The following is an 18,631-nucleotide window of genomic DNA, read 5'->3' on the forward strand; positions in this document are numbered from 1 at the left end:
AAGAGCATGTTTGCTTAGTAAGCCATCCCTCCACAATACCAACCAAAAAAATAAAAAGAAGAAGAAAATGCCAAATTATCAGGTAGACTCTGTTCCTAAAGGCAGATAAAAGGTGCAGTCATGAAGTGTATGGAAGTGTGCCGGGTGTCTGCCTCCAGTCGGTGTCTAGTTTCAACTTGGATTTCAAGTGCAGAAAAGAGCAACAAGTCTTGTCTGAACTGCCAGTCTTTAGCTTTTGCCAGGGGAAGATAGCTTTCCTTGAAAAGTTATTGAGGAAACTTGATCAAAAGATGAGTCCCCCAACTATTTTCCCATTTGACTATGTTTAAGATTAAAATTATACGTAGGTCCAATAAAAGCTTGGTAGTTTCTTTTGCATATGAGCCCAGCCCTTGGTAAAGAATGTGGACAAAGCCACACAATTTTATCATCTGAAAATCTAAAAAGCTTTCTGTTAGTAAAGGTGGAAGAAATGTCTAATTTTATCGATATATAATTGCATCAAAATTTTATTGTAAAATAACAGCCAATCTACATGTATTTTTAAAAAAATGTTTTTCACAAAAACCAAACACTTCTCCTTCCTACTCAGCACTTCAAGGCATCTCATTACAACCACAGAAACATCAGAACTTGCAGAGAAACAGCTTCGTCTTACCATAGAACATTAAAAAAATGTGGCTTAAAAAGGAATGTTATAAAATGATATTTTTAACTACAAATGCCACAGAGTAGCTATACACTTTTAAAAATATAACCGTAGATTATCACTCCCTCTTCCCCGCCTTTTGCCGAGTTCTCCATCAGTTGTGCACTGCTAAATGAGGACACCATTATTTATTTCTCGAAAAAATAGACAAAGATAAAATTAAACTTGTTTTTAGATAGTTATGCCCTGAAAATCAGACAAGCAAGGAATATTATTGTTTTTTCAAGAAGGTGTTGTTCTTATTACAAAAATTAAAGCGACATGATACAGTTGTCTTGTCTCTCGCTCTAATAAATAACCCACTGCAGGCTACACTAGGGGGGAAAACAAACTAAATGACTAGCTAACATTAGCATTGTTCATCTCAAAGTTACAAATAAATCTTTAGAACTTAAGGAAAAATGATTTTACTCTAGTTGCATGCAATGCTAGCCTGGTAACAAACAGCCCCTAGTGCTGCTTTTCTTCATAAATTGCCAAATGTATGAAAGACTACAACTCTCAAACAGCGCAGAAAGTCGAAGCTCACAATTCCTCCTCCTGTTCGCTGATTGAAATTCTTCCTGAGAAATCCAGCTCAATGGGAGAAAGCCCAGACGGGGCACTGTAGGAAGGTGAGAATCGAGGGGAATTGCATCAGAAGGAAATGGCTAAGCTAATGCAAGACATTTGTGTCCTGATATTTGAAGGAACAACAGCAGCTGTTTTCTTGCTTCTTGATGTCGGTACACAACTGAGCCTACAGCTTAAGGGCGGACATTACTTTAAATAAAAAGGCACATTGTTTCCATTTGCACATGACACCACATTTTCAGCCATCTTTTGTCTCACACTGTGAAAAATAACAGAAATAAGAACAAAATTACTTCATTCTTAACACATAAAGGGTTTGGGATGTTTTGGATATTTCAGTATTGCCGAACTATTCACCTGTTTATCAGTAGCATTGTATGATATTCTGATAAGTGGTACTCGGTGACTGTTGACCTTGCTGCCAGGATTTAGGAGTTTAATTCCAAAAAAGGAAAATAGATCATTTAATCTTTTTAATGTAGTATGCACTTTTGTCCTCATTTTTTGCGCTGTTGCACTCTTTATATTCTTTTAGGAGGAAGCCAAAGAGATGGGAAGGTCAGCTGTGTTTTCTAAAGAACCATAGATCTTTGGCCAAGAGCCCAGGCCAAGTCTGAAAGACAGATTTCTATCCATTGTCTGCCATAAAGCCAGTCATCCTCGGCCCTGTCGTCTATTCATGCAGGAGCATTCTTCTCCCACTCGTTCCCTGTTTTCATTATTAGGATTAAGTGCCTCGCTGTCAGAAAGAAAAACAGAGGTTGTCTTCTCTCTACCCATCTGCCCAAATAAGATCTGCAGAGCTTCTGAAATGCATATCCAGATGAGTATCTCTGGAAACCCAATGCGAAACCGCTCTGAGTGGGGGAACAATGAGAAGCTTTTGCACAGCACTGCCAAGAGTGTTGGAGAATCTTGGAGCTTTTCTGAAAGGTTTACCTTGTGATGTAACATGACTTATTAAATATGAATCAGAAGGCCAGAAAAAAAAAAAAGAAAGAGAACTCGTCTCTCTCTCACTCTCCCAAGCTAATTAGCTAAGTGAGTCATTTCTCATTTCCAGCAGGTTATGGCATGCGACAAACAGCTCCGCTGCCCTGTTCGGGAGCCGACTTTGTTGGCTCATCAGAGAAGAAGGCGTCATTGTCCGCCAGACAATTGACTAAACTCATTTCTCATCTTTGACTGCTTAAATGAAGCCGTTGCTGCTTTTCAGCCTCTCACAATGATGGATGGTGCAGAACTTGATCAAATAATCACAACAAACATCTCCAGGCTCATGTGGCGCGTTTGCTTTAACTCGTGCGACAGTTTCGTGGACAATCCCGAGTGATTCCTTCGGAATGATTTTCTCTGCTGCTATATATGCCAAATCGTTGAGAGTTTCCTGAAGCAAAGTGGTCCGTGACAATAACTTCATTGTGATTGCCTGAAGTGAGAGATGAGAGCGGAGGACCCCTCTCCTCTACATCATTCAGACCTCTAAAAGAAGAAGAAGCGCAGTGGGGACGTCTGCATGGGGAGGGTGTGACTGGACGGACACCGACCATGAGAATTTCCCGAGATGGATGAGAATGACTTGAGAGGAAGCAGGGTTAATATTTAACTCCTGACTCACCAACAAGACATGAGGGATTTTTAGCTGCTGTTAAATACGTCAAGACCTTCAGCACAGAAGGGACGCTGTAAGTTAGGTGTGGAAACGTTGCCGTTGAGGAACAATTTTAAGTTTGGCAAAATTATTCTCTGCATAAACCCAATAACTGCCCATGAGGTAGTTTTTATGTTGCGTTCGATTTATCTCCGATATGAAAAATGGATCTGGGAACATATACCACAATAAAGTTCACTGTCTAGCTGTTGTTGCAAGTTCAGAGACAGTTGCCAACTGCTAGTTGCTAGTGCTATCATTAGTGCTAGCATTGCAAAGGGATAGTAGCAAATATTCCATGATGTTAGGCTTTAAATCAATCATGTAGACTTTGCATAAAAAGGATCTATGCTAGAAGTCTTTGAGCATTCTTTGCACACAGAACCATGACTAAACAATCTGTTTCTGTTCCTAAGATAACGGAGCAGATGGGCTAAACGCACTATAAGCATGACCCTAATATAATCAGCGGCTGAATACAAATTAATGGAAAACTGGGAGAACAAATTATCTCTAACGCATTAGTCTGCACTCTCACAGACACAGAAAACCACAACATGCAACCATTTTGCATCAGTACGATGAATTTTATATAGATGAATGAGTCAAGGAAAGACAATAATATGAAGATAAAGTTTCCTGTAAGAAGCACGAAATACTGCAAATTCAAGCACTTAAGCTGGTATGATGAAAGTGAACATTTGTCTAGTAAAATATTTTAAAACTTAGAGACAAAAAGAGAAGACATGTCATCAGCAATCATGCAGCCCAGTGCGGTGCTGCTGGCTGCAGGGCCCGGTGTTATGCCGGTGGAGGAAGGGAATGTGGAGATAGAGGCGATGGGTGAGGGGGGTGTTGATTCTGAAGTGTGTTTTTTTGTGTGTGTGTGGGCGTGCACGTGTGTGGGGGTGTGTCTGCGAGAGAGACTGAAGTGCAGAGACAGGCGATTTGCTCTTTAGGGCAGGAATAAGGGAGGGGCCGACGAGGCTTGGCTGCCCTGAGAGCCCACAGTCACAGTGGGATCAGAGATACAGCAGATAGAGACGCCACCTCTCTGCCCTCCCTGCTCCCTTACTGGACTTGGAAGTATTTAGACTGCCAAATGGGTTTTCTCCTCCGACTGCGTCGGAGCTGTTCTCTGAGACCGTCGTGGTAGCTGAAGTCGACTTTTAAAAGCCGTCTGAAGAAGGCTGGAAGGAAGGGTTGTTTTCTGACTGATCCGGATCCGATTAGAACATGGATCCGTTCTGCAGAAAGGTGGCCAGAGCTGGGAAACGGAACGACTGGGGAACTCTTTGAAGTTTGTCTCAGTTTTGTGCAACGGTGGAGAGAGACAGATGCTTTTAGCAGAGGTAAGACTGAGATAGAGTCTAAATCTGTAATGAAAAAAGCATTTTCTTAGATTTTGGTGTTTTTTTTGACAAGTGCAAGTGGTTTCATTTAAGCTGTGTCAAGTCTCATGTGCATCTCCTAAAATCGTTGGTCTTGTAGTTAACTCCCTCAAACTGTCAAAAAGTAACGATCTCCATCTCTGAGCTTATATAATAAACTTCCATAATTAAATTCCAGCACATTTACACAATATGAAAGTGATTTTCTTTTTCATTAACTCTTGCTTGCTAGCAGAAGCTTTGATGGATTGATACTTTTATGCTTTTCTGCAAACTCAGTATGCGACGCACATATGTGCATACAAGCTCACATTAGAACGTCAGCACAGCTACCCTCTAATGTAACTTAGAAAAGCAGTCGAAAACACATAAAGCATTTTGTTTTGTATTTTTGTCATGTGGAAATGTTTTCTTGTTAAAAACTAAAGTGAAACACTCCTTCACATGGCTTTGTTAGCAGTTTGTTCAGTTATTTTGCCACCTGTCAACTAACTTTGTTTCGGTTCATTGTTTCAGTTCAGCTTGGAGTTAGTGTTAGTACAGCTTACTGCTACTGAAAGCTAGAAAAGTGGAAGTTTGGTACTTTTATGAAACACTGTTAAATGGGTTGAAATTGTTCACGATTTGTTTAGCCATTTATTTTTTGGTCATGTGGCAACCATTTGTATGTATGTATTGTTTCTGTGTCGGTAAAAGCTAGTGGTAGCACAGCTAACTCCTACAGGAACTTAGAAAAGTAGCAGTCTAAAACAAATTAATTGTTGCTTCAAAAGTCATGGAGTTGTATAGTATGTTTTTATTCTTTTGTCATTTGGCAACATGCTTTGTCAATGCCTATTGATTTTATTGAGGTGCAAGCAAGCACTGAAGTACAGCCATCTGCTAGAGGAAGTTAGAAAAGAAGTAGGATGTTTGGATAAGTAGCAGTTTAGTCAATTTGTTTATTTTTTACACTAAACCCTGTTGCTACTTTTGTATGCTATAGACATTCACGTTTTCAACAACCTGCTTTCGGAAGTTAGCACAGTGAACAGTTCCAGGTATTTTCCACATAACTGACATGAAATGCGACACTCGTATACTGACCAAGATTATTACAATTTAAAACTATATGACACAATCAAAGTTATATAAACACAACAATTATTTTTTGGCATACTATTAGTATTTATATTTGTCCCCCGCCAAAAAAAAAAGGGGAATGGGATGTATTTTGTTGATATGCTTTCAGTTTGCAAGCTAAGTTGAAAAAAAACTACATCTGGCCTGTGTTTACTTCAATGCAGCGTTGTGACTCTAAATGGCTGTTTGAAAAAAGAAAGAAAATAACTTTTTCTTTTCAAACTCCTCAACCTCTGCAGTTGCCCACATCTTGAAGAGGAATACCTTTTTGTTTGTGTTTTTTTTTTTTTTGTGACAAAGACAGCCATTGTGTTATTGCCAAGTGGTGACATGGTGAAATGTGAGTTGCTGTGTATATTGGCTCAGGAACCCGCAGTCACCTTTTCCCTGTTGCTTGCGGGATGAGAGGCAGGGGAGCTGAATGGCAGACGCACATTGTGACAGTGATGAACGAGGGCGTAACCACCTCAAGTTCAGTCAAAGTGAAGTAATGAGGGATTTTTTTTAATTATAATTTTTTTATTTATAACTTTTGTATAAAGTACATAGGATGGAAAATACATGATAGGTTTGGTAACTCAAAACTACTTTTGCATGAGAAATATAAATTTTTCCACCTCCCAAAATTATTGGCATGTAGATAGGTTCAAAAGCTTTAAAATAAATGGTAGGTATGGGGATTGGTGACGCCAAGTGACTGATCCTTGCAGCAGCTCTGAGATTTGGAGATTTCTTCCACAGATAAATGTGTCGCAGTGGCCATAATATATTGTGTCATTACATTGATATAAAACATACGGCACAGAGTGATTTTCATTTTCTTGCAGAGGACACCAGGATTTTTATTTAAATTATCAAGATGACCTGGGTCCTAATCCAGCCCTATTTTTCTTATATGATTTTGGTTGTTATATATATATATATATATTCTTTTATTTAATTATTCCTCTGTGGTTTAGAGTGATAGTTGGTATTTTCAATTGTAATCAAAGTAATTAAATATAGCTTTTGTTAGATTTTTTTAGAACATAATTGTTTCATCTCTGGAAATTTGCCCATTTTATGTTGGACAAAGTGCTGTATAAATAACAATGTCATCTGCGTAGCATGAAACTGTAACTGGGTTTCATGCCATTCATTTATCATTTACTTATCACACTTATTTCCTGTTGTGTCATTATCTTTCCTCAAGTGAACACAACGCTCAAATTAAAAGTTGGATTTGCTCCGCTGTCAGATTATGTAACCGCAATCAAAAATGAATTTGATTATTGGCAGCTTTGCAGCAAAGGTACCATTAATTTTAGAGGGTGCTGAATTGTAGCAATAATTAATGACGCAAACTTATTTTTTAAACATGTTTTTCATCTAATCTCATCATTTGTTGATCTTAACTGGTTAAGATGAGATGATAAAGGACGAGTAAAGAGAAAAGCTCCTGCTTGATAACACCGTCTATCTCACTATTACAGATTAGCCACCGAGGAACAAAGCAATGAACACATTCCTTTTTGTTCTGTGATAAGAGCTGCAGGTTTGCTTTAAACTACGACTCTTATCTGTAAGTTCTACGTTCTGCCGCCTTGTATGCTAATTGGAGGAATGCTTGTTGTGCCCAGAGTGTTGTTCCTGGGGTGATGTTGGAAGCCTGGGGGTGATACTTTATGTAATACAGAGTTGTTAAGTGTAGGTTATTTTTATAGCTTCAAACATTTTTATTGTTCTTTTAGAAAATGAAAACAATTAGCACAAAATAAAGTGAAATATTTATTACCTAAAAGTATGTCGGTGGAGATTTCTACAGATGTGATTCATTTACACTTACAATTTTGGAAGTGGCGCTAGTAGTTGTAATACAGATGAGAGAAAAGCACGACGAACAAAACTATGACATGAGAATCCTCAAATAGAACAACCTCACAATTTGAAATTTACGTGTCCCTGTATGTCGACACGCGGCCCATTTATCCAAAGCGACTCACAGGTGAGGAATTTTACAAGTGTAATTAGAGGCATTGAAATTTCACACTGATAGTTATAGCTCAACGCAAACTACCGAGACGTGATTGTCCCTCAAAATTCTGTTCTTATGTAAAGCATCTAATCTCCATACAGTTTTGAGGTGGGCGTGTGAGGTTTCTGTCTGTTTTTCACCCAGACAGACAACTCTGGTCTTTATTTGCATGGGAAAGATGCAGAGTTTGGGTCCTGTCTGCACGGGAAAGTGGCTTTTTCGACACTTTTAGCTCTTGTTATCAGGCTGAGGGACCTGGAGAACATAGCCGCCGCTGCGAGATAAGAAAGCTACTGCTGAAGGTGGAGGAGGGTGAGACGGAGTTGGGGAAAGAATTGATGGCCCTCCAAGCACTAGCTGGTCCAACCGTTTTTTTTTTTTTGTTTGTTTTTTTTTCCAGCTCATAGAACAAAATCCGTTTGCAACGCTCCTGCATGTAGATTCCTGCTGCAGTTTGAGTTTTGTAAACTGTTGCGTCTGAATAGTTTCACGGGATTCAGTTCAGACTGTTGGATTTTGCATAAAATGAAGCTGTGCTGTGTTGCATTTCATGTCAGGCTCTAAACATTAGATTTGTTTATATTGTGTGCATCTCAATGGTAACTACGTTTTATGCGAACGATTTGTCTGATAGTTTTTGTCCAACTTGGGTCTACAATGGATAAAATGTATAATAGACTGGGAGTGGCATCTTTTTTTCCAGACTTAGGGTTTCTTATGTTTAAGCCAAAAAAATAAAAAACCTGAAAATGTTATCTTTTTGGTATTTCACAAGATGAATTCAGGTTTTATAACTGTCATATTGTCATATCTAATAGAAATCTCTGTGTGAAGAATTATAAGGTTCTTTGAGCAGTTGTGTGTACTGTAAAAAATAATTAAGTTTTGAACTGTTTGCACTTATGTCTAGTCAATATGGTATTCTCATAGTGGTTATACATTGTATGTTGTCTGTTATTTCCTTTAGTTAATATTTATTGTGGGGAATTTTATATTCTAATTCCTTGAAGATGCAGGTAAATAGAAGTCCCTTTAAAACTCCACTTAAAGTCATGTTTGGTTGTAGAGGGTCTTTGAATTATTAGATTTTTTGTTCTTCTCTATAAGCAATCTGTAGATTATCTAAATTTAACAGCATTTTCACTCAGATACTAATTTATAATCACTACATTTTATTACTCTGACTCGTGTTAATTCTTGTCTTAATTTATATATTTTTTTAGGTTTTCTTTATGTTTTGTGATAAACCAACTTTTTAAAACTTTGTAAAATATGTTTGTTCCTTTTGTGCCAATTCAATAATGAAAGTAGCTTTCTAATCTACCCTAATCCAATTAGAATCCAAGGATCTTGTGGCCGTAGCCACCCGTTGGCCACCTCTGCACTACGCCCCTGCAATTGTTATTCTTGTGTTTGACATGTAAACTGGCTCGGCGCTAAATTGAGGAGAAACTGTTTTTACTTCACTGTTTGTTCTTTGCTCTTCGAATGTTTTGTTTTCAGCCAGAAAGTTAAACCCTTACAACACCGCCAGGGCAAAGGCACTTATCTTATAGGGACACTAAAATAAACAATGGCAAATTGACCGATTGAAAGCAACTGATAAACAATAACTGTGAGAAAATCCACTATCAGCAATACTCCAACCAAACGAATGACAAAATGTCAAAACGCAGACATTTGTGTATAATTAGGTTAGAAACATGTGACGGAGGCAGAGAATTTGAAAAATAAAGGGCCACTTTTGCAAACATTACATCGCCAATCTGTTCCATTTGTCCTCACAGCACCTGAGCGCGATGAACCTAGAGCGCAGCGACAGAAGGGAGCGTCCCGCGCCCCGAGGGCCAGAGATGGAGGCTCACTCGGGGGGGAAAGTGGGGAAGATCATGTCCGTGGGCTTCCAGAGGAGCTCCACATCAGATGACGACTCTGGCTGTGTGCTCGAGGAGTACGCCTGGGTGCCGCCGGGACTCAGGCCTGAACAGGTAACAGCCTTCCAAAGGGATTTAATCTGACCACTTGGAGAGATGTACATATAATCTTTGTCTTTACGGGTATGTTTTAGAAAACCAATCTGATTTTAGTGTAGAATAAATTGCTGACAAAGCCCGAAAAATCAACACATGTAATTGGAGTTTAATTGTGCTAAATTGTTTGCTATAAGCAGGAGGTTTAGTTCAAGTAAGGATATTTTGCGCCGACATGCCCCGACACTGAGCATCTGCTCATCCACATTTAGCTGTGTTTACTGAGGATAAAGACATTCATTTCAACTCAGTCAGAAAATACTTTGCCATGTTTTCTTTTGCCTCCAACGACATGCAATCACCTTTTGCTCCGGCTTCCGTTTCTCCTGTCAAGGGAAATTAACCGAGGCAAACATTAACATTTACAGTCCCTCGCTGTCTGCTTTTGTGTGAAGAGATTTCACAGTCGGGCGCCTGTGACTAGATATAGATTGACATGTTTGGCCCGTGGAGTCACAAAAGAAAGACACACAGCGATATGCCCGGTTGACAGCCTAAGACTCTCCTCTCTTTAATGCCTTTAAGCAATCCAAAACAAAGAAGTTACCGTAAGGCCTGGCGACGGTTCAGAACTGCTCATGCATGTGTCTCTCTCCTTCTCCAGGTCCAGATGTATTTCGCCTGTCTGCCAGAAGACAAAGTGCCGTACGTGAACAGCCCAGGAGAGAAACACCGGATCAGACAGCTCCTCTACCAGCTCCCGCCACACGACAACGAGGTACAAAGGCTTCTTGTTCAGCGTGTGACAAGAAAAACACAATTATTCAGATAAGAAACAGGGCAAATGTTCCAGTTACACAATAAATACATAATTAGACAACAATAAAACTAACTTTTCATATTGTTCTGTTTGTTATGACCGATATTTCTTTTTGTATCAGGCTCCTTTTAGTTTTTCACTTACAAAATGCAGACATTGTTGACAGGCAGCATCCAGCTGCATGTGCGAGTTAATCCCAAATACGTAGAATATTACAAAAAAAGACTTATTTATATTTTGTGCAACAAAATATAAAATAAGACTGCAACGGCCAAAGGCACAAAAACGGAGAAGAAAGCCCAAAGCAAGAACGTAAAGTCGGGCAGTGACGCCGCTGCATCCAAAACTGCTGGCAAACGAGTGAAGAAGGCGGTGTAAAATAAGGAAACTTTAATTTCCTTTTTTTATGGAGACTTTATGTAGATTAAAGAGAGACATCTATTTATTTCTGCTATCCTTTATGATCATGGCTTAATGATATCAATTGAATCATCCACAAATAGGATAAGTCACAAAGAGTCTTTGCAATTGAAGCTGGCCATCCATAGATTGCTCTATCCAAGAATATTGATGGAAAGTTGAACAAAAGAAGAAACTGTTTCAGATGCTTGGTAAGTCCAAAATTGAGGATTTGTCCCCACAATGACCAATATTAACCAATAACAAAATGACCCAAATAACCAAAGAAGGGTCACACTTTACGCAGATAGTCGAGGTTATATATTGTAAATCCATTGAAATCACTTACAGAACTGCCGGGAAACCTGGTAAAGAATTATACGAGTACATCCTCCATCAATAAATTCCACTGTGCTGCACAAAATCGTCCTGAAGTTCTTAAAAAAAAAAAAAAAGGATACTGGAGACGTCCTCACATATGCTGCTGGTCTTGGGTTGTAGCTGTTTTTGTCAAAGAAATTAGTGACAACTAAAGATCCAAAATCTTTAAGGTTAAGGATCTCCCCAAGCAAAAGGCTGCCAATTGAAACGCAAACGCGCCTACTCATACACAGTCAACAGCTTCATTGGCTCTAGATGTGTGAGGAGAGTCCTGGCACACAACATGTACATGACACAGGTGTTAAGCGGACAATACAGTGGACTGGGTGGTGAATTAATGAATTAACTGGCTCAACATTTCTAAAAGAGAAACCTTATACAACAGATGCTTTCCCTCAAACGCAGCAAAATACAAACGTGTGACAGTAAAGCAAATCTCATTTGTTTGCTCCGCTTATGATGTTCAAACCAGCTCCCCTCTTTCTCACTTACAATACTGGAGTTGACATTAGCTGATATGATGGAGGGTTATCACCAGCTGACTAACAAGAGTCGCTGGCAGGGGTGCTCTGTGTATGCACATTTGGAAGAGAGAACAACGGGTACACTCGCAGTGTTTGAGCAGTTTTACGATGTTTGCTAGCAGCGCTGGCAGCCTGGGGAGGCGAGGTGATGCTGGAGCGGCAGTGGTTTGGAGGGGATAAGCCGTGTGTGTGTGTGTGTGTGTGTGTGTGTGTGTGTGTGTGTGTGCGCGGGTGAGAGGAGAAAGAGACAGAGGCTGCATCGCTAGCTGTTTAGAGATCAACTGAGCTGGTTGTTAGGACAGCCCTGCTCTTTTATCTGAGCCTTTATCCTCCTCTCTAAATACAGAGGAAGGGTTTGTATATTGTTAATGCCGTCCTTTCAAAGCAGCCTTGGGCAGAGAATTAGCTTCAATTAAACTCTTTCTACAACCATATTTGGAGCTGCTTCACCCAAGCACACAGATGAAAGCAGTGCTATCTGCTGGACTTGGAGCTCATTTAGCTTTCGCTTTGAACTTAAAGGTATGCAGCCATATCCATTAAGTAGACAGACAGTAATGCATTGTTGTGCAAATAAAAAATGCTAAAAAAACAACACATATATATATATATATATATATATATATGTATTTCACCCCTTTTTACTATACCCATATAGAAATCCAACTCACCTAATTAGCAAATAGATTCAAGCTGCATGTAATTTATTCCTAAATAAATCCAGCATCCTCATTACTGAGATAAAGCAGAATAGATTGTGTGACTGTATATTCAAAAGCCAGTAAATGACAGAAAACTTACACCCTGAACACACCATCCTCACTTTGAAACATGGTGGATTCGGCGTCATACTTTGAGAATGATTATCAGAGTTAATGGGAAAATGGATGGAGCTGAATATAGGGCAGTCCTGATAGAAAACCTGTTGGAGGTTAAAGACTGGGGCAGAAGTTCACCAATCAACAGAACAATGAACCTAAGCATTCAGACAACTGAATGTGTTGGTGTAAACTACATTTTTTGCATTAAAATGGCCTACTTAAAGGCAAAAACTAAATGTAGTTGAGAATCTGTTGCTAGGCTTGAAAATAGTTGTTTGTGGAATCTCCATTTCCAGTATGACTGAGTTTTAGCAATTTGTCCAAGACTTGATGCCTCATTAATGAGATCACCAATGCTGATAGAAACACACAGTCTCCAAAGTAATCCCTATATATCACAATTTTCAGATTTACTCATAAAAATGTTGAAACCAGTTTGTCATAGTTCAATTATCCACCACATATTAATTCCTGAGAAAGTAGATATAAGCTTTTGCTTGTAACATAAAATGTAAATAATTGACCATTAATGCTTTTTAATTCCATTTTTTGTTGTCGTTTCCTACAGTTGCGCTACTGCCAGTCGTTAACGGAGGAGGAAAAGAGGGAGCTTCAAATGTTCAGCACCCAAAGAAAGAGGGAGGCGCTGGGGAGAGGGACGCCAAAGATCCTCCCTAGAGCCCTGCAACACACTCGCTGTGAAAACGTATGAGCCTCCCACACACACACTGGCATATTATTGTGCACACATGCGCTGAGGTGCTATAACAGTCACAGAGAAACCAACCGGAGGGTCTTCAGCCATTTAAATCACGTGAAGCCGATCCACTATCCTTTTCTGGTCCTGACTGGCTAATATAGTCGTTTTAATCACTAACATAAACTTCCTCATTAGAGCAGGAGAGGAAACAGGGAAATTGGAGGGCTCATGTTTAAACCAAGAAGAGAGGCCATTTTCCTCATGAGGAGCTCAGCCAATTTCCTGTCTGCCATCTATAACTCAGCGTGAGAGACTGCAAATAAGTGGCCAGATTAATTAGTAATTCTTGCACAGTCCCAAAATCCTGTTTTTATCCAAACGAGTCACAGTATGAAGCAGGTAATTCCACATTAAGTGCTGTAATTAGAGCATGCGGAGTTGGTTGCGAGGCATCTTGACATTTTGAATGAAGTCAGGTTGAGCTCAGGACAAGAAGCAGTTGCGCTTGCAGATACCGTAAACAGAAACATTAAGTACTGCTGATCGTATTTCTGAAAAAAACAGAAAGAAAAAAAACCCCGCCTGCCTTCGTTTCTCCAAACGTAAATATTGGTGTTATGCGGCTTCCGATGCGAAGAGTGACTCAACCACATCCTCTTCCAGGCCCCCAGGAGGGAGCAGATGAAGCTAATTCCCCTCCCCGAACATTCAGATGCAGTCTGTCACCACTCAGACACAGAAGCTAAAATGGAGGGGGGATGCAAGGTCACACACATGCTCCCAGGATTCCAACGGACACATACACACACGTTGGACCGGACATGCATATCTTTATGGCAGCTCTGCAGACATATGCTATTGTCAACCACAGGGCGTTTAATGACAACACAAACCTCATCGCTTTGCTAGGCTTGGCTTGTAGTGATATGCAACACCACAGTTTTGAAGGCCCCAGTCTGTCCAAAGTGGTCATAATGGCTAACAGCTGGGCATGCTGTCCCATAGCTCCCTATGAATGCCTTATAAATATGCCTAGTTATATAAAGACTGCATGTTCAGGCAGGCTGTAACGATCTCTGTGGAGTCATGAGACCTTTTGTCAGAAGGCCAAGGCCACTTTACAGACCAGAGGTGCTTTCCTATGAATTACTGACGATTGGACTAGGAAAGAAAAAATGGTATAGGTCCCCGAATAATCTTTAGCTTCAGTATGTTCAAGGTACGATCACCTTTACATTTTTGCCTTCTTTGCGAAAATTAAAACATAGCAGATATACAAGTGTATGTCAATGAAAAAAGAAGTTCTACTATAAGAATGCCACCGAGCTGCAGGTATGTCCTTGTACTGCACAGTATATGCACCAACTACATCGCCTGGAGTTGCTTTTCTTTGGATAAATCACTGCCTTCGTACAGAGTGGCATGGAGCCGAACAGCCTACGCTGCTGCTGAGGTGTGAAGGAAGTCGATCTTGCTTTAATATAGGCTCAGCTGCATTGCTGGATCTGGTGTCTAACGCAAGGAATGCCGCAGCTGTAGATACATCCGTCTTTGGTGGCTCTTGAAGCACTCACTTGAGCCACAGTTCACACCTTGGAAATCTCTACAAAGACTTTGGCTTGAATGGGGTTTGCTTCACAATCCTCTCAAGCCTGCTGTTTTTAATTCATTTAACCTTTCACTAAATCTTTCAGGAATATGCTTGTGAACAGTCATCTTCTTTACCAATAACCTTTAGTCACCTACCCCACTTGAGGAGGGGTGTGAGTGATGATGATTGGATTGACAAACGAGGGACAATTTTTTTTTTTATTGCCATACTCTAATAGAATAAAAACTTTAATTACCAGGCGTAGTTAATCTGTATGTATTTTACCCTTTTCATTAAATGTACTGAAATAAACTTTTAAAGACACTCATTTATTAGAATGTTTGTCATGTATGTTTGGCACTTTCCACTGTCTACTGATTTAATTCATTCCACATGCCTATTTTGAGGTTTATTTCGCAATCCGCCTTACTTAGATTTGCAAGGAAGAGTAATTATCACTATTAGCGTTGGCAGCTTAATCACACATATTACCTCCTGTTTGTCTTTGACAGTGTTGTGGCGGCATCAATGGAGGGGAGATGGCTATTTTTGCCTCCAGAGCAGGGCCGGGTCCCTGTTGGCACCCGGCATGCTTTGCATGCTCCATGTGCCAGGAGCTTCTGGTGGATCTCATCTATTTCTATCAAAATGGCAAGATCTTCTGCGGGAGACACCACTCAGAGCTCATGAAACCTCGATGCTCTTCTTGTGACGAGGTAACTGGCCCGATTATTTAACTAGCAACTGCTGTATTTTAAGTTGATGCAAACTAACGATGGTTTTGCGAATATACGTAGATCATCTTTGCAGATGAATGCACCGAGGCTGAGGGACGTCACTGGCACATGAAGCACTTTGCCTGTTTTGAGTGTGGGACTATGCTAGGTGGACAGCGGTACATCATGAAAAATGGACGGCCCTACTGCTGTGGGTGCTTTGAGTCGCTGTATGCAGAGTACTGTGAGGCCTGTGGTGAAAACATTGGTAAGTCATACTGAAAATCTTGAGAAAAATTTTGTGACAAACATACTGTATGTCTATGCATGAATTTGAGTGTTAAAACATTAAATTTGTGGCAAGCATTTGTATTCAGCCCAAAGCTGAATCTATTAAGTAGCACCTTGAATACAAATTACTTGTTACAAATGTAAAATTTACAGCTTTAATATCTCAAAATGTGGAACATATTGAAAAAGATTCTATATCAATCCCTGGTCAGACACATGAAAACAAGATTACGGTAACGTGATTCTTACTTTCATTTCTCTAGGTGTTGACCATGCTCAGATGACCTACGAAGGCGTTCACTGGCACGCCACAGACCAGTGCTTCTGTTGTGCCCAGTGCAAGACGTCTTTGCTGGGTTGTCCCTTCTTACCCAAGCAAGGGCGCATCTATTGCTCAAAGGCCTGCAGCCAGGGGGAAGATGTACATGCCTCAGACTCATCAGATTCCGCTTTCCAGTCAGCCCGCTCTCGTGAATCCCGACGGAGCGTCCGCATGGGGAAAAGCAGTAGGCCCGCTGAACAGTGGCGACAGTCACAGCTGTTTAGCTCTCCTACTACAGTCACCTCTTATGAGCACAGGTTTGGGGAGGGTGAAGGGGACAGAGATGGCGATGGGGACATTGATATAGTGGGGAGCAAGCTAACTCGTCTTGGTCTGGAGGAGGAGAGGTTCTGGAGGGAGCGGGAGGAACAGGATGCCGGTGGAGAGGAGGATCCAGAGGAGTGGGCTCAGCATGAGGACTATATGACTCAGCTCCTGCTCAAGTTTGGTGACCGTGGCATGCTGCACCAACATCAGCCACTGTCCCTAAAATCACCGAGCCCCAACAGTGACTCAACGCAGGTAATAAGTATGTCAGATCCCTGGCTGAAGTCCGATTCAAAATCTGTGGGTCTTAACCCCTCGTCCCCCGCCCCTAACAGTCCCACCCAGAGCCAGACTTCTGATCAGTCTCGAGCCAACAGCCTCAGTCCAGGCTTGATGGACAAGAAGCATCTACCTGAAATGTACTGGGCCCAGTCACAGGACGGCCTCGGAGACTCAGCATATGGAAGCCATCCAGGTCCTGCCAGTGCAAGAAAGATCCAAGAGCTAGAGTATGACCAAGATCAAGAGCAGTCTGGAGTAGGAAAGCAAGCTTTTTGGCCAGATACAAGGGAGTGGTACGAGGACTCCTTGGAGTGTATTGCTGACGAGCTAAGGAAGGCTGAGAAGGGTGTTGGAGACTCCATGGATTCCCTTGCTTTGTCAAACATCACTGGTATGTACAATGCTTAATGTCTTAATTTGGTTCTTCTTACTTTTGATCTCAAAAACACATTCTAACAAATATTCCTTCTTCACTCTTATTTAGGTGCATCAGTGGATGGGGATGCACCCACAGTCTACAACCTTCATGGCATCCAGGATTCTTCCATGACTGTCGAGTGTGAGAAAATGAGCAACATGGGAACATTTAATTCATCCCACATACACCACAGCGCAAACTCCCTTAGTCTCAACATGGAAAAGAGAGTTGAGGAGTCAGAGAATGGGATAGGGCTTGGAATGAGGGTTGCTGCTCCCACAGGACTTCACGCAATATCTCCACATTCAGAGGGCCTCCCTGGATCTTTTGTTCAAGCTCCGGCTCTAAGGAGGAGCAAGTCACAATCCAGGCCTCCTCAAATGGTGAAGTTCTCAGAGGACACAGTGGACAATGGATACAATGATGGATTTGAGGTTAGTGTTATGAAACATCCCATGAGTGAGAAGCCACAAAGGAGAGCGTACTGCCCAGATGAACCCGGCAGAGCAAGAAGCCACTCGACAAGCCACCACGGCAGAGGGAGGCCCCAACACCACCGACAGGGCCGGCGCCACAGGAGCCGCAAAACCCGCTCGGACAACGCGCTTCACATGGTACCGGTAGAGAGAGCGCAGAGGCTGTTTGAGCCTCAGCAGCAGGGTATAGTAAGTCCACCATATGGTGCGATGCGTCTTCAGAACCCTACACACATGCTGCCGCTGGCCTACTCCCAAACCCGATCTGACTATATGCTCCGTAGCTCAAACCAGAATGACCCACGGTTTGAACATTTCATGGGTCTCCACAGAGATGAGGATGACTGGTGCTCAACTTGCTCCTCATCATCTTCAGACTCTGAGGAAGAGGGGTATTTTCTTGGCCAACCAATCCCACAACCTCGAGCGGTTGGGCGCTACTATGCAGAAGACTACCCAACAAGGGTGACCGCGCTCACGGCCCTCAGCCACGGCTCACAGACTGGTTGCAGAAAGGGCCATAGCTCCAAAAACTGCATCATTTCTTAGCGAACCATGCCATTAATCTTATGAAGTGCACTACACAAAGCAATATGGTGAAGATTTTTAGTTAGGTCTGTCATATTCTGTAAAGAGGCCATTACTGAGCTGTTTAGACACTTATTATGTGTATGCAAAGCTTGGTTAAAATGTTCAACATTGATACGATTTGAATATCAGTGGAAGTTTGGAATTTCACCAAGAGAGGATTTTATGTTCAGCTAATATTTTTGCAATGGTAAATATGGTATACGGTAAAAACATTTCCCCCCTCCAGAGGTTAACAATGCAAGTAGAGCCAAGAAACTAACCAAATAACTATTTAATGTTTACTAAGACAACATAAAAATGTAAATAATAAGTTAAAATTTCAGTTCTAGTATTTTATACTCTTTTAAAAGCGTAAAAATTGTTTTGCTTGAGTGAGAAGAATCACCAAGTTGTCCACAGAAAAAGGCCACATTATTCCTGTTTGATGTTTGCAACACCTTCCATATTATGTAATCACAAACCAGTACAGAACCGGCAGCAACACACCTGTATTTGCACCCGACCAGCAGCATTGCTCTAAGATAACCAACGTACGCTCTGTGATGTAAAGGTGATTGCAATAAATATTTTTTCTCCAATTGTTCAAGTATGCTCTGCGTGAA

The 18,631-nt window shown here is 41.1% G+C and overlaps 1 protein-coding gene across 2 annotated transcripts in view; it reads left to right on the top strand.

The window, feature by feature from the left end:
- The window catches only part of prickle1b (prickle homolog 1b), a 30,167-nt gene extending 11,560 nt beyond the window's left edge, over positions 1–18,607 (top strand). The window contains exons 1-8 of one of the 2 annotated variants that reach the window (XM_032589130.1): positions 4,271–4,285; positions 9,248–9,448; positions 10,095–10,208; positions 12,944–13,081; positions 15,179–15,382; positions 15,464–15,650; positions 15,937–16,935; positions 17,029–18,607. In XM_032589130.1, coding sequence (XP_032445021.1) covers positions 4,271–4,285; positions 9,248–9,448; positions 10,095–10,208; positions 12,944–13,081; positions 15,179–15,382; positions 15,464–15,650; positions 15,937–16,935; positions 17,029–17,987 — 2,817 coding nt within the window. In that variant the 3' untranslated portion in view covers positions 17,988–18,607. Of the gene's footprint in view, positions 1–4,270; positions 4,286–9,247; positions 9,449–10,094; positions 10,209–12,943; positions 13,082–15,178; positions 15,383–15,463; positions 15,651–15,936; positions 16,936–17,028 lie in introns of those variants that run through there. The other variant, XM_032589131.1, reaches the window with a different exon arrangement.
- Positions 18,608–18,631: the final 24 nt, after the last annotated feature.

Source organism: Xiphophorus hellerii, chromosome 17 (assembly GCF_003331165.1).
Source record: "Xiphophorus hellerii strain 12219 chromosome 17, Xiphophorus_hellerii-4.1, whole genome shotgun sequence".
Lineage (NCBI taxonomy): Eukaryota > Metazoa > Chordata > Actinopteri > Cyprinodontiformes > Poeciliidae > Xiphophorus > Xiphophorus hellerii.